General features: G+C 48.5%; 1 protein-coding gene across 3 annotated transcripts in view; it reads left to right on the forward strand.

Annotated features, from left to right (window-relative positions):
- The window catches only part of focad (focadhesin), a 46,102-nt gene extending 30,814 nt beyond the window's left edge, over positions 1–15,288 (forward strand). For all 3 annotated transcript variants that reach the window (XM_060076698.1, XM_060076699.1, XM_060076700.1), the window contains exons 27-44: positions 746–984; positions 1,321–1,410; positions 3,042–3,186; positions 4,437–4,556; positions 5,022–5,144; positions 5,792–5,869; positions 6,227–6,298; positions 6,655–6,757; positions 8,051–8,131; positions 8,753–8,881; positions 9,555–9,670; positions 10,235–10,504; positions 10,921–11,010; positions 11,468–11,645; positions 12,128–12,225; positions 12,781–13,017; positions 14,082–14,157; positions 14,772–15,288. In XM_060076698.1, coding sequence (XP_059932681.1) covers positions 746–984; positions 1,321–1,410; positions 3,042–3,186; positions 4,437–4,556; positions 5,022–5,144; positions 5,792–5,869; positions 6,227–6,298; positions 6,655–6,757; positions 8,051–8,131; positions 8,753–8,881; positions 9,555–9,670; positions 10,235–10,504; positions 10,921–11,010; positions 11,468–11,645; positions 12,128–12,225; positions 12,781–13,017; positions 14,082–14,157; positions 14,772–14,845 — 2,319 coding nt within the window. In that variant the 3' untranslated portion in view covers positions 14,846–15,288. The remainder of the gene's footprint in view (positions 1–745; positions 985–1,320; positions 1,411–3,041; positions 3,187–4,436; positions 4,557–5,021; positions 5,145–5,791; positions 5,870–6,226; positions 6,299–6,654; positions 6,758–8,050; positions 8,132–8,752; positions 8,882–9,554; positions 9,671–10,234; positions 10,505–10,920; positions 11,011–11,467; positions 11,646–12,127; positions 12,226–12,780; positions 13,018–14,081; positions 14,158–14,771) is intronic.
- Positions 15,289–15,364: the final 76 nt, after the last annotated feature.

Consider the following 15,364-nt stretch of genomic DNA (forward strand, 5'->3'; position numbering starts at 1 on the left):
TTGATCTGTCTGTCTGTCTGTCTGTCTGTCGCTCTCTCTCTCTTGCTCTCTCTTGTCTGTCCGTCTGTCTGTCTGTCTCTCTGTCTGTCTGTCTGTCTGTCTGTCACTCTCTCTCTCGCTCGCTCTCTCTCTCTTGTCTGTCTGTCTCCCTCCCTCCCTCCCTCCCTCCCTCCCTCTATTGGCTTGTGTTCTCCACTCCACAGGGGTTCGCCAGCCTGTAGTCACTGGTGCTGGTGTCTGGGTTCCAGACCAGCAGGGGGTCGTGATCCTACAATGGATTCCTCCCAACACAAACATGCTACGCCTGTTAGAGAGATTCTTAAGAAACGCCTCCATTGCACGAGTGAGGGCTCAGGATCGGTCTAGATGCACATTTCCATTCGTCCCAGACAGGAAAATCAGGGGTAAAGCGTCAGAGAAATAGAGATAGATAAAATAGATAGACAAATATAGAGACATGATTCAAGGTGAAACAGTGGTCTGAGACAAAAGATAAAGGGTCAATCATTTCACCTTGAGTGTTCAGGATCAATAAAGGAAAAGGAGATCATAATTACAAAACATAACAGCTACAGATCAACACAGGCTTTGATAAGCATAATCTGCAGCGTACCTTAAAGGGCTTGTAACGGCTAATCACACTCACACCCGGTGGTATAACATGTCCCCTTTTTTTATTTAAAAAATGCACCGAAATAAAAACCTCTACTAAAGAGTTGCCCCCCCCCCCCCCCCCCCCCCCCAGCGGTCCTACTCCGGCGAGAACACGGCCAGCTCCATCGCCCGCTCCTGCGCCACGCTGGGCCTGTCCCTGCTGGTGCCGGTGCTGGTGGGCTGGCACCGCGAGGGCGTGGCCCAGGTGCTCTCCACGCTGAGGGACCGGCTGCCCGGGGGCCCGAGGGCCGGCGACTCCCAGGCCGTGCAGTTCCACTCGGGGCTGGCGCTGGGCATGGTGCTGGCCTGCCTGCACCGCCAGAACCTCAGGTAGGGGAGGCGCTCTCGCTCCCTCGCTCTCGCTCTCTGGCTCTCGCTCTGACTCTCGCGCTCTCGATCTGGCTCTCTCTTTCTCTGGCTCTCTCGCTCTCTTTCTCTCTCGCTCCTTTTCTCTCTCTCTCTCTCTCTCTCTCTCTCTCTCTCTCTCTCTCTCTCTCTCTCTCTCTCTCTCTCTCTTGCTCCATCCCAGTGTTGTACTGCAGGGCCCCTGCTGAGTGTGTCCGCTGTGTGGTAATACTGTAGGGGCCCCTGTGTGGTGGTGCTGTAGGGGCCCCTGTGTGGTGGTGCTGTGGGGGCCCTTCACTGTGTGTCCCCTGTGTGTCCCAGTGACCTCTCTGCTCCGGTGGACCCCAGCCTGCTGTCGGACGCCCAGGAGGCCCTGGAGCAGTGTGCCTTTGACCCCGACCTGGAGTACAAGTAGGTCAACAATACTGAAATGTAATCCAAAAGCCTCTGAAGGCAGGGAGGTGGGAGTAATGAGGGCAATAGATTCAACCTATTGTTTATTATTCACTTGTATTTTTTGTCGATTTGAATACAATTTCCAAATCCTGTACAACACAGCTTCTTCGTCTTCCACGTACTTTTCAAGTAGTAAATGATGATGAAACCTCAGTGAAAGCGTTTGACCTCTTTAGATTATTTAATGATCGTTTCCCTCGGTTTCGGGCTCCGAACAAAGTAAGTCCTTTTGGGGAAACTTTAATTTGCCGAGTCATGTTAAGGCCACCGCACTGGGGTGTAGAAACCCTGGATTTCCAGCTGAATTCAGCAGATGGTGTCTTAGTGGAGATATGTGATTAAAACGAAATGAAGGTAATTAAACCGGGGCTCGTTGCCAGGGGAGCTGTGATTGGCTATAATTAAAAACAGACATAAACGTGCCAAGCTTCAACCGGGGTCACTGCGGTGTCTTAAGTGCCTTTTATAGAGCGCCTCCTGCAGACATCTTTCACCCCAAAATGTGAGCGGGGCTGACTTTGGGTGTGGGACCCCTCATCAAGTCAGGTTTCATAAAGAGGGCCATGTCTTAAAGGTCCATATTACACCACCAGAGTGTGATCAGCCGCTACAAGCCGTTTAGAAAGGCAGCCTCTAGTGACATCACAAGAGGCGGGTTTTCAAAACGGCTTGTAACGGCTAATAACACTCACACCCGGTGGTATAGAATGGAACCTTTTTAAAAGTGTTATTTCAGTTCTCCGTCGGACCACAACGATAAACCCCTTCATTCACAACGGGGAGTTCGCCTCTTCAGGGCCTCAAACCCTATAATAATCATTCCTAAGCGCAGCAGAATACCTTCAGACTGTAGCCGGCCTCATTCGAGCACCAGCAGAACACTGTAGCAGGCGAACTGCGTGGAGCCTGACAGGGGAGCGACGCTTCTGCTCGCGTTAGCCCTTCTGTCGTCCGCCGCGCAGCAGAGGAGTACACCCCAGCAGAGTGTGAAGCTCCTGTTAAGAGAGACTTCCCTCCCCGGCAACCGCTCATTATTGATTTCTCCGGTGCCAAACATAAGAGTCCGTCCATCACCTCCGAACACACATGCTGGGTGCAGGCACACGGGTACTAACACAGACGCTCACAGACGGACACACGCACGTGCGCACGCACACGCACACATATCCTCCTCATCCTCTGCGGCCTCATGTTCCTCTTCATTTGCAAACAGACACCTTTTCTCCCTGTTCACATGGATGTTAAAATATCCATTTATTTTCATCCCATCGCAACCAGGCAACGGCTCACTCACAGAGATATGTAAGGATATTGTAGCCCCAATGTCCAGCCCTGTTGATCATATTGTCTGATTGTTTTTGTTAAAGGATTAGTACTTTTCAAGACACAAAATTATAAAATACGCAAAAAAAGAAGAAGAATGTAACATAAATGAGGAGCAAAGGAGTAAACCAGATCGCAAAGAAGTCCAGATACCTCCCTCCATTTCTACCTCTCCTTTGTCACTGGCTGCTGCTACACCCTCACCCCCCCTCCCCCCTCCTCTCTGTCCCCCCCCCCCCCCACCCCCCCTCTCTGCCCCACAGCACGGGGTGTGTGCTGGGTCTGGGCCTGGTGCTGTCCGCCCGGTCGCGCTGCGGGGGCTCTCAGGGGTCCCGCGTGGTCCTCACCCTGGACCGGCTGCTGGCCCGGCTGCAGGGGGGCGGGGGGCAGGGCCGCATGCTGCAGGAGGTAGGCCTCGCCCGGGGGTCCGGGGGTCCGGGGGGGTCCGGGGGGGTTGTGGGTTCGAAATCCTGATTATCGATTATCGTCGTTTTTTTGTTTTTATGAACGGACGACACGTATCGTGTGAAGACTTCTAGAACACCTGAGGGCGGCATCAACACTAGCTAGTGTACTACTGTAGTTATTTAGTGATGTACTACTGTAGTGATGTACAGTGTAGTGATGTACCACTGTAGTTATGTACAGTGTAGTGATGTACTACTGTAGTTATGTACAGTGTAGTGATGTACTACTGTAGTTATGTAGTTATGTACTACTGTAGTGATGTACAGTGTAGTGATGTACTACTGTAGTTATGTACAGTGTAGTGATGTACTACTGTAGTTATGTAGTTATGTACTACTGTAGTGATGTACAGTGTAGTGATGTACTACTGTAGTTATGTACAGTGTAGTGATGTACTACTGTAGTTATGTAGTTATGTACTACTGTAGTGATGTACAGTGTAGTGATGTACTACTGTAGTTATGTACAGTGTAGTGATGTACTACTGTAGTTATGTACTGCTGTATTTATGTACTGCTGTAGTTAAGTACTACTGTAGTTATGTACACTGTAGTTATGTTCTACTGTAGTTATATACACTGTAGTTATGTACTACTGTAGTTATATACAGTGTATTTATGTACACTGTCGTTATGTACACTGTAGTTATGTACTACTGTAGTTATATACAGTGTAGTTATGTACACTGTAGTTATGTACTACAGTAGTTATGTACTGCTGTCGTTATGTACACTGTAGTTATGTACTACTGTAGTTATATACAGTGTAGTTATGTACACTGTAGTTATGTACTACAGTAGTTATGTACACTGTCGTTATGTACACTGTTGGTTTAAATCAAGGCTCAAAACATTTCCGTTTGCTGGAGCATATTACCAAATGTACGTCTGCACCTCGATGTTCATTCCTTCACCATCCACCACAATCTTTAGTTTCACATTTCTCGTTTAGATTCTGCTGCCTGTTAATGGCTGTGGCTTAATGACTCCGGTTGTGCCTCCTACTCTGTTAAGCGCGATGAGTGACTGCCCTCGCGTCTGAAGGTTTCTAAACATACACGCTTGCCTTCAATCCACTGTAATTCTCTCTGCCGTAAAGCCTCCACTAAATAACTCCATCTATTTAGATCTTCCGAGACACAAATCAATGTCCCCCCCCCCCCCCCCCCCCCTGGTGGTCTCTGACGGCAGGTGCTGGCGTACGCGGTGGCGTGTGCGTGCGTCTCGGGCTTCAGCGTGGGACTGGTGGACGCCAGCAAGGCGGAGGAGGTCATGCGCGAGCTCCGCACGCTGACAGAGGAGAGCCAGCAGGTAGTGCATGCTGGGAAGTAATGTGGCGGTGTGCGGTGGTTCCCATGGAGACCATGTACATGGAGGCCAGTTGAAATCGTCGAAGCCTGAGCAGCTCTATAATAGTAATAGTACAACAGTGTTTCTTGCATAGTAGCACAATTCTATTGATTTACTCTGCTCTGCCCCTAGGGGCCGCCAAATATCCATCCACATTTTTGCGTTTGTGTGTGTGTGTGTTTGTAACACATATGTGTATGTGTTTAATATGTTGGGTGTTTTTTGTGTGTGTCTGCGTATACGTGTACGTGTGCATGTTTGTGAGTGTTTAATTATTATTTATTTGTCCCTGTACTTTTATCGAGTACATGCACTTTATTTGAACAGTTTCCTTGGGTACTTTGAAAGGCGCTTTTAAAATCAAATGTATTATTATTATTATTATTAATATGTGTGTGTACCGTGATGTGTGTGTGTGTGGTCCAGACCCCGGGTTTCTCCCTGGCTCTGGGCTCGGTGGTCCACGGTCTCTCGGTCTGCGGTCACGGCAAAGCGGTGGACCTCCTGCCCGGCCTGCTGGCCGCCTGGATCAAGATCCTGCTGGCCGAGGTACGGCGTCCTCTCTCTCACACACACACACACACACACAGACACAGACACACACACACACACACACACACACACACACACACACACACACACACACACACTCCGCTGAGGGCTGAAGCCTCCCCAGAGACACCTCTCTGGCTGCTCAAAGTGAAAGTGGACTATTATGGTTTTCATCTCTTCAGTTTGATCAGTATAAAGGTTTCCAATATGCACTTAATGACAAATACAACGTTTTGGATTGTTTTTGGTTTATGTTGTGTCAGCCTATGGGTGGCCAGGACACTGACACACATTGTGGGCCATCAAAGAATAACATTTTTATTATTGCATACGTCTTAAGAGAAATCTAGATCACTGTGCTACATCATCGGCTAACATATGAACGTAGAATTGGGATAGCAACAATATTGAGGTGTTTTTTTATGCCATTGTGGTAAGAAGGCTTGGATTTCAAGTTGGCGACACGGGTTAAGGTCAGCACTGGGGTAGAATCTTAACACACTCTTTCAGGACGCTATATCTGGATGGCAGATCTCTGAACAGGAGCTCAGAGGTTTTCAGGGGTTTTGAATAGAAGCTGGCATCACTGGATGGCCAGTCGCTGGTAGGTTGTAATGTGCTGTGTATACGTCTCTGTGTTTCAGGGCTGTCCCACCATGCAGCGTCTGGCTGCTGTGAACGGCCTGGTGGCCCTGGTGGGCTCAGAGAGCTACCTCATTCAGGTCAGGCCTCCTCCAACAACCAACCTTTCAGAAAGGCATTTTTGTGATATCATATTCTGGCACATGGTGATGTGACAGACATGTTTTTGCAGCATGTCATTTCCGTTGTCATCGTCTTTTTCTGCCATCTTTGAAGATCGTCGTCATGGCGATGAAATGTTCAGTGGTGGGGATCTAGATAGAGATTGGCTGGCTTGCACGAGCGTTTCAAGGTGTGTGTGTGTGTGTGTGTGTGTGTGTGTGTGTGTGTGTGTGTGTGTGTGTGTGTGTGTGTGTGTGTGTGTGTGTGTGTGTGTGTGTGTGTGTGTGTGTGTGTGTGTGTGTGTGTGTGTGCGCGCGCGCGCGCGCTCCTTTCAGTTAAAGAGTGAGTCTGAACAGTCGTCACTACAACAAGGCCAGCTCAACGACGTGATCCGCACCATCACACAGGTACAGCAATGTAGACCCTCCACCTATTAGTTACCTTCTTTAATTAGTCATTCATTAATTAGTAGAATTATTGACTGTTTGATTGAGGATCCATACCTTGCTTGTCTGTTCCTTTTTGTGATTCTGTCATCTTTAAAATTTTAAAAGTAGATAATGTTCGTTAAAAACATAAAACTAAAATACTGTGAGGAAATAAAGATAAATATATATAAATAAGTATATATACCAAACACATTTATGTAGTATGTGCATCTGCAAAAAAAAAAAATGGTATCTATGTTTTAAATAAGCGTGCTACTGGTGTACGTAGCTTCCCTCACACTGGGGGGGGGGGGTCTTGTCTGGGTTTCCCGTAGATCATCTCCTTCTCAGGAGCCATGGGCCTGCAGTCCAACAGCGCCTGCTTGGTCGGACATCTGCATCTGGCCCACATGACCACCAGCCACACTCACACCACAGGTAGTACACACACTGCAGGGAGTAGTACACACACCGCAGGGAGTAGGACACACACCGCAGGGAGTAGGACACACACTGCAGGGAGTAGTACACACACCGCAGGGAGTAGGACACACACTGCAGGGAGTAGTACACACACCGCAGGGAGTAGGACACACACTGCAGGGAGTAGTACACACACCGCAGGGAGTAGGACACACACTGCAGGGAGTAGGACACACACCGCAGGGAGTAGGACACACACTGCAGGGAGTAGTACACACACCGCAGGGAGTAGTACACACACTGCAGGGAGTAGTACACACACCGCAGGGAGTAGGACACACACTGCAGGGAGTAGTACACACACTGCAGGGAGTAGTACACACACCGCAGGGAGTAGGACACACACTGCAGGGAGTAGTACACACACCGCAGGGAGTAGGACACACACTGCAGGGAGTAGTACACACACCGCAGGGAGTAGGACACACACTGCAGGGAGTAGTACACACACCGCAGGGAGTAGTACACACACTGCAGGGAGTAGGACACACACCACAGGGAGTAGTACACACACCGCAGGGAGTAGGACACACACCACAGGGAGTAGTACACACACTGCAGGGAGTAGTACACACACCGCAGGGAGTAGGACACACACTGCAGGGAGTAGGACACACACTGCAGGGAGTAGGACACACACCGCAGGGAGTAGTACACACACCACAGGTAGTAGTACACACACTAGGGAGTACACACACTAGGGAGTACACACACTAGGGAGTACACACACTGCAGGTAGTAGTACACACTCTGCAGGGAGTATACACACTGCAGAGTACACGCACCTCAGGGAGTACTACACACTGATAGAAGTAGGGCAAAGCAAAATCTGCATACCAACTGTTGTCCCGTCATTCAATCACAATGGCGATATATATATCAGGATATACATTTTTTTCTATGTATAATAATAAATCGATTGTCTATATAAAATGACCACACGGTAAAGCCTTGTATTGTATATTTGCAAAAATATATTTGCTCTCGTTTTATCATTGGTGCAAAATGAACAAAAGCCTCAATTGAAATAAAGAAAAATAACAGATAATTATAGGCCTAGCCTACAATATCAAAAGGTAAAATATGAAAGCTAAAGCAGTATAGCAGCAAAATGTATTGAATTGAAGTGGCGTGCGGTTGCGTTCCTGCACGGTGAGACATACTCCATCAAGCATCGCCTGATCGTCTCTTGACTGACCCCCAGCCTTCCTCTAACCGGGTCTCCTCTTGCCCTCGGCCCCCTTCCAGTGCCCCAGGACTTCGCCTACCTCCCGGAGAACAGCATCCTCCGCGCCCTGGGTGACTTCCTGTCCCAGGCCGGGAAGAAAGGTTTGGAGACCCTCTCTCTGGGCATTCAGTGTGGAGGGAGAACTTGATACTTGAAATATGGCGCGACAGCCACGGCACTAATTGCGCTGGCGAAACTGTCGTCCCTTTTTGATTGGATGGTTTGGTTTGTGCGACGCATTGCGTCACTGATTGTGATGCGTTTTGGTAGATGGAAAAATAAATGCAGGTTTTTCAATCACCTGATTATATGTAGGGTTGGGTAACGTCAACGGATTGTAGTCTTTACTCACTCACTCACTCTTCACAAACTCACCTTGACTCTATTGAATACATCAAAATATAATAATCATATAATACAGTGGATCAGGTTCTGTGGTACTTGAGTGAATTCAGAGTTGCTCATTTCTTTTTAAAAAAACAACAACAATGATTTGTTTTTTTTTATTGGGTGTAAAATACCAATATTTACAGCAAATATTTTGCATACATATACTGTACACAAAGATTAACAGTATATGTACACATAAAAAGTGATCAAACAAAATAAATCAAAATAAGTTTCAATACATTTTTCGGCGTTCTTACGTCTGCGTACCAATCCCAGGTAATCCCTCCGAAAGTTCCATCTTCTCCTCCCCATCCCTCCCTTCTGTCCGCCAGGTCCGGAGGAGTACCCTCCCACGCTAGTGAAACCAGCGCTAGCATCGCTAGCGTCGGCTGGCGCGAGCTACCAGTACCCGCCGGTCAACTGGAGCACTCTGCTGTCCCCTCTGATGAGGCTCGACTTCAGTAAGACCCGCCCTTCTCTTTTTGTTTCCTCACGTCCGGAAATGATACAATTCGGGAACCGGTCTGAAGGCTGAGTTAGGTTCCACGTCATCGTTAAACTATGTCCCTAGGGGGACATAACGGGTTTACGGACCCGTTATGTCTTTGCGGACCCTCCTTGCGTCCACGTAATGGGTCCGTAAACCCCCTTGCGTTGCATCGACGTGGAACCATAACTAAGCCTTGAACCTCAAGCCTTTAGTGTTTAGTGCGTTCACACGGCGTGGAGGTCTTTTATAGGGCAGGCCCTTCTCTGGGTCCTCCCGTTGTTTGTGTTTAAGAAGTGGAGCAGCTGTAAAGTGAGCCCAGTGTATCCTGTTCTGATTCTGATCTGAGGAATGATGACTTAAGATGATACTTTATTCTTCCACGATGGGATAGCAGCCAGTACAGGCACCCCAACTTCACACACAATAAAAGAAAAAGGATGCAAATATAAAAAGGTATTAAGCCGAAATAATAGCTTTTTGAGATCTATAAGCATATACTAAACCCATTTTTAATGCTTTAATCTTAATCCTTTTAAATGTTTTATAACCGTACCGAGTCACAGACAACACATTGCAAACCGACCTCCACTCAGTGAGGGGTGATTCTGACGCTGTTCCCCGGGGGGGGGGTGGTCTCTCTCCAGGGGAGGACGTCCAACACCAGTGCATGGTGCTGGCAGCGTCCCAGGCCCAGTCGTCCCAGAGCGCAGCTCTGTTCCTGGGCACCTGGCTGTCCCATCCCCTGGTCCACTGCCTCAGTGTAAGGCCAGCCCTGGTCCCTGGGTTGGGTTTGTGACGTCTGTTATGTTGTGTGAGGCGGTGATAGAACTGTGTTGTTACGTCACGCTGTTCCTCCATTCGAACCCTTCTGGTTGCTAGGGTTGATTCGTTGTTGATTATTGATGTCGTATGCACTTTCATGTTTCGATATCGACTTAAGTTTGCATGGTAAAAATAATATTATGAAAAGGTGTAAAATATTAATTAGTTTATTGTATTTATCGTCACGGTAGTAAAAACAGAAAATAAGCGCTAGGAAAAAGTATCAAACATTAATAACCATTTTATCACCTTCAGCTACCTTCTTACCATTAATCGAAACGTTTCCATGAGTACAAACAAACAAATGATGGATTACGATGTCTGTTGTAAACAATATTGCTACGATTGAACGCTTCACCCAGGTATGTACAAAGTACAAACAGCAACACCACATCATTCCGCCAAATCTCATTCTCCCTCTCTCCCCCCCCCCCCCCCACACACACACACACACACACACACACACACACACACACACACACACACACCCACACCCACTCAGCCCCCCACCCAGGCCCACCTGTACGAGACGCTGGGCTCCTGGATGAAGCACGTGTCGGAGGACAAGCTGCAGGCCTACGTGGAGAGCCTGGCCGTGCAGCGCTTCACGGGGTCCGGGGGGGGCGCCGCCGAGGGGCGGGGCCTCCTCCGGCTGGCCGTGCTGCGGGGGCTGGGCGCGGCCATGAGCCTCCCCAACCCCCCCAAGCACTGCTGGACCCTCCTGTGCTCCGCGGCCGAGAAGATCTACGGCAGCCTGCCCGGCGACATACAGGTGGGTTAGAGGGCCGGTCCCTCGGCGACACAATGCATCATGGGATGTTTTGTCTGCCATTTTGAGAGCACGATGTCGTCCGATAGCGACAAATCGTTTCATGATTAATTACTAACCAATGACCTAAAAAACATACTACTTAAAAAAAACAGCTACTTAGTTGACACGCATAAAAAAAAACACATGCATAAGGGCAGCGACATGCCAGGTCTTTTGGCGCCAACTAGTTATTGGGAAGAAAATAGGTGATGGTGAAGATTATAATTTTTTCAGGTACCTGAGACTTGCCCCCGTAATGCTGCTACCTGAACACACACATGCACACACACACACACACACACAGTTTAACTTCCCTGATGTGGAACGGTACAATATGGAATGTGAAGTTCTACCAAAATCCTTTTGGTTTGTATTAGGACGACCAAGTGGATCTGTACGTGGAAACCGCCAAATGTCTGTCGGAGATGTCGGATACGGAGATCGAGCGAGTGGTTTGCGTTACGGAGGTAGGTCTTCGCTGAAATTGGAATTGAGTTATTCTGTGTTTTGTTCTATTGCCAGTACATGCATGGGTGGATGAGTCTGAAATAATCTCAAATCTCCTCAAATCTCCTTTCAAACACCCATGTGCATCTGCACTCTTGTAAGCAGCAGAAAAAGTATATTTTTGTTGTATCCTTTGAAAAGAAAAATACATTTATATATATATATATTCATATATAGATGAATGTATCTTTTTAAACATTTATTTATTGATGTACGATTCTTTCTACATACTTAAATCCTTAAATAGTTATCTTTTTATAGTTTGAGATCTAGTAGACAATAGACTAATAAAACACATTGATGAAGCCTATCCAGTATGATGTCAGCAGGACATCACCCAGTGTAAGCTGCTGATTGGCCCTCTCCCTCTCCCTCTCCCTCTCCCTCCCTCCCCCCTCCCCCCTCCCTCCCCCCCAGGCGGACATGGAGAAGAGCTGCTTCACGCTGGCCTACCTCACCTCCCAGGGCCGGCTGCCCCTGCTCTCCCTCAACGACGTGCTCAGCGCCCAGCTGCGGGGCCCCCCGGGGCCCCGCGTGGGCTGGCTCCTCCTGCAGGCCTTCTACCAGTGCCGGCTGGCCCCCGGCGCCAACACAGGTCAGACAGGGGGCCCCCCTCCCGGTCGCACACAAAGCGCGCACACGAGTTCATCACGCACGCACGCACGCACGCATGCACTCACTCACTACCTCACTACCTCACTCACTACCTCACTACCTCACTACCTCACTACCTCACTACCTCACTCACTACCTCACTACCTCACTACCTCACTCACTACCTCACTACCTCACTACCTCACTCACTACCTCACTCACTCACTCACTCACTCACTCACTCACTCACTCACTCACTCACTCACTCACTCACTCACTCACTCACTCACTCACTCACTCACTCACTCACTCACCCAAACACACAGAGAGAAGCATCAGCGAGGCCAATCAGCCTCATGCTAAAGAAGCTATCCATAGCACGACTCATTACCGAGCCACACTCGGACTCATGATCCGGGCCTTAACCCTGAACACGTCGTGAACGGGCCCCCGCTGTGGTTTGTGTCCCCCCCGCTCCCCCAGGGGTCTCTAAGCGGATGGAGTGGCTCCTGGAGCTGATGGGACACATCCGGAACGTGGTCTACGGCACCACCGCCGTGGAATGCGCCGACATCAAACTGGTACGTTCCCCGGCCCTGAAGAAACACGAAACCCTCTGCGGCGTTTCCCCCTGCGACTGCAGTGTGTGCTGTGAAACACGCACCGCGGCAAGGGCAGCGGAGCGTGTGGAAAGAATAGGTCGATTATCAAACATTGTTTGGTATGTTTGGTATTTTTAGCTTCAGACATTTTTTTCCCGCTGTTGCCAGTGTTGAATCTGCGGCGTTGCACTCGTGCGTTCGTCACAAGTACGGCGTTCGAGGCAGTGGCACGAACATTGCAGAGGTCCTATTTTAAGGTTCGTCTCGCATTCAGCGTCAAATACATGACTTAGTCCGGAAGTGATTATGGAACATAAAAAGCACTCTGATTGGCTTAGGATGTAGCCAATGAGGCGCAGAGAATCCGCGGCGTTAGGAGAGTCGAGTCAGGTTAGACATCACAATTTGACCAAAGTATCACTTAGCCACTTATGCTCAGAGGCGAACGATGTGCAAGCACTCTCCTCAAACCTCTTTCAAGTCAAGCCACCCACAACCTCACCCTCCGCCCTCCTCCTCCCCCCCCCCTCGCAGGCCTCGGACCTCCTGCTGCAGGTGTTTGCCGCCGCGGTGGTCTCCTGGGGGGACCACGCCACGCCCCTGCTGCTCGGCGTCCGGCCCCAGTGGTTGCCGCGGCTACCAGGCCTGCGCCACGCCCTGTACGGCGAGGGGCGTCTGGCGGAGGGCGTGCTGCCCGTCTGCCTGCAGGCCCTGCCCCACAGCCTGAAGCAGCTGCTGGATAGAGAGCCCTGGAGCGGCCAGGCGCAGAAGGTTAGCCGCCGCGCAGCGCTAACTCGGCCCATCAGTCAAACTTTATTCGTATCGCAGTTCTCGTGCAAGCAGATGTAACACAAAGTGCTTGATACATCCCCCCCCCCCCCCCTCATACGAGACACGCATAGATATTCACAAATGTAAAAACCATCCCCCCCACTCATCCACGCCCAAAGCGATAACTTTGTGAAAATAAATAATTGAATAAATGGATGAATAAGTTGTTCAATTAAAAGCCTGACTAAAAAAAAGGACGTTTTTGTAGGGAATGAAATGCTAGCTGAGTTTATTGTACGATCACATTGTAAAAGCTATGCTATTCCGACTGCTTGCTCACCATGAGGTTGGTTAGCATGTCGACCCGAGTGAGTGGCCGTAGCAGTTAAAACGATAACGTAGCGACCGTGCCACGCTATCCGTTGACCGATGCTACCGATGCTAACTTGCCTCATGGTACAATAACATAGACAAGGATGATTATGATGACGAGCAAACCATTATGTTACCTTAATGATATATATTTGAGGGCTTTGAACCTAGTAGATTGATTGGGTTTGAGGTTTTTGTTAAGGTCATTATTATCACTTTTATCCCACAGATTTCACTGATCCTTAATGTTTCCAATACGTTTCTATCAACATGTTCACACTTGTCTATTTACCATGCAAACACAAGTGAGAGGCGGGCCGTGATCCATCGTGCCTCCAGGGAGCGCTGGGTTGTTACTGGCCTCTCTTCTGCACTGTATCGCTGGAGTGTGGAGTGTCAATATTAGGTCTGAAGGAACGCTGATATGGCTCCCTTGGACCTGTCTCAGCAGGGGTTGTGTGTGTCTCAACCAGGCCAAAGGTCATGTGGGGCGATGTGTATGGCAAATGTGCAGCATTAAAGTATGGGTGTGTGCTATAGCACTCAACATGGTGTTTACTTGGAACGTAGTAGAGAAACTCGACCCTGGAAAGGGCAATGCGCGGGACGTAACATGTCATTTCTTCATTGTGTGTGTGTGTGTGTGTGTGTGTGTGTGTGTGTGTGTGTGTGTGTGTGTGTGTGTGCTTCAGTTCCTGAACTGGCTGCTCAGCATTGCGGAAGGCCCTGAGCGAGCACTGTCAACAACATCCATCACCACCGCCAAAGGTGAGAACCCAGTCCCGCACACCCCACCCATGTCAGGTTCCAACCAGGTTGTTATTAACCAGGGTGCTTGTTTGATTATACTGAACAGCTACCCAATCCGAAGGCTCAAGCCTGATGAAGAGGACCAAACCATTATGTAAACGCTATTTTATCCCCACTGCAGCAGGGCTCTGAACCAGTAGGTTAACTTTGGTTTGAGGTTATTGTTAATGTCACGGCACTTTATCCAACTGATTTTACTGATCCTGCCTACCCTTATCCTTCATTCTCATGTTTTTGTTCTAAGCTGAAAATGTAACTTTTCTCTGAGCTGGAAATCCAGGTCCAGCAAATAACTAAAAATGAAATCATCTTTGAAATTATTAATTAAATAATATGTTCCTTACTCAATAATAATTGGTGTATATGATCCTTACTCAATAACCTAATGATAGTTTTCCCATGTATTAAACTGTGAATCATTTAAGTCCAAGTAATATATCATCTGTGTATAGCGTGTGTATTCTGTGTTTCAACCACAACCTTTCAAAGTCGAACCAAACAGAGTTCCCCATGTATCTCCCGTCACCGGGATCACTTTGACTCAACGTCTGTCCGTCTGTCCTTGCTCATAGCCGCGCTACAGGCACTGCGGTCGTGTGCAGACTTCAGGAAGAAGGGCGTCTGGACACGGGCCTACGGCTGGTAGGACCCCAGAGACCCTACTGGGAGGACTGGCCCACTAAATGCATTCCCTTTGGAGTGAGCTATTACGCAATCCTTCATGGAGGTAACCCGAACAATAGGAAAACCAGTTACTGCAACGCATTAAAAAACACAAAATGTGTTTACTCTTCAAATGGGTGCCACGTCGTAGCATTTCACTCTCACAGTATTTCACAAAATCATATTCACTCAAGCTGCTGCTGTCAAATGTTTACCTGGCCTTTAACTCTACTGTGGATAGAGAAAGAGACTGACTGAATTTAGTTTTGCATGACCAAGAATGCAGATAAGGCGCATAAGGTCTTATAAAACTCAAACTGCTTGTAATGGCTCGGAATATGGAAACACAGAAATGTCCCTGTAGGTTCCATCAGAAGGAATGCTATTTTTTAATACAAATTCTCTGCAATAAATATCTTAATGGAAGTGTGTGTGTGTGTGTGTCCTTAACGAATCCAACGAGCCATTTACATCACTTCATATTACACTGAGATTCAAAAAA

Source organism: Gadus macrocephalus, chromosome 17 (assembly GCF_031168955.1).
Source record: "Gadus macrocephalus chromosome 17, ASM3116895v1".
Taxonomy (NCBI): Eukaryota; Metazoa; Chordata; class Actinopteri; order Gadiformes; family Gadidae; genus Gadus; species Gadus macrocephalus.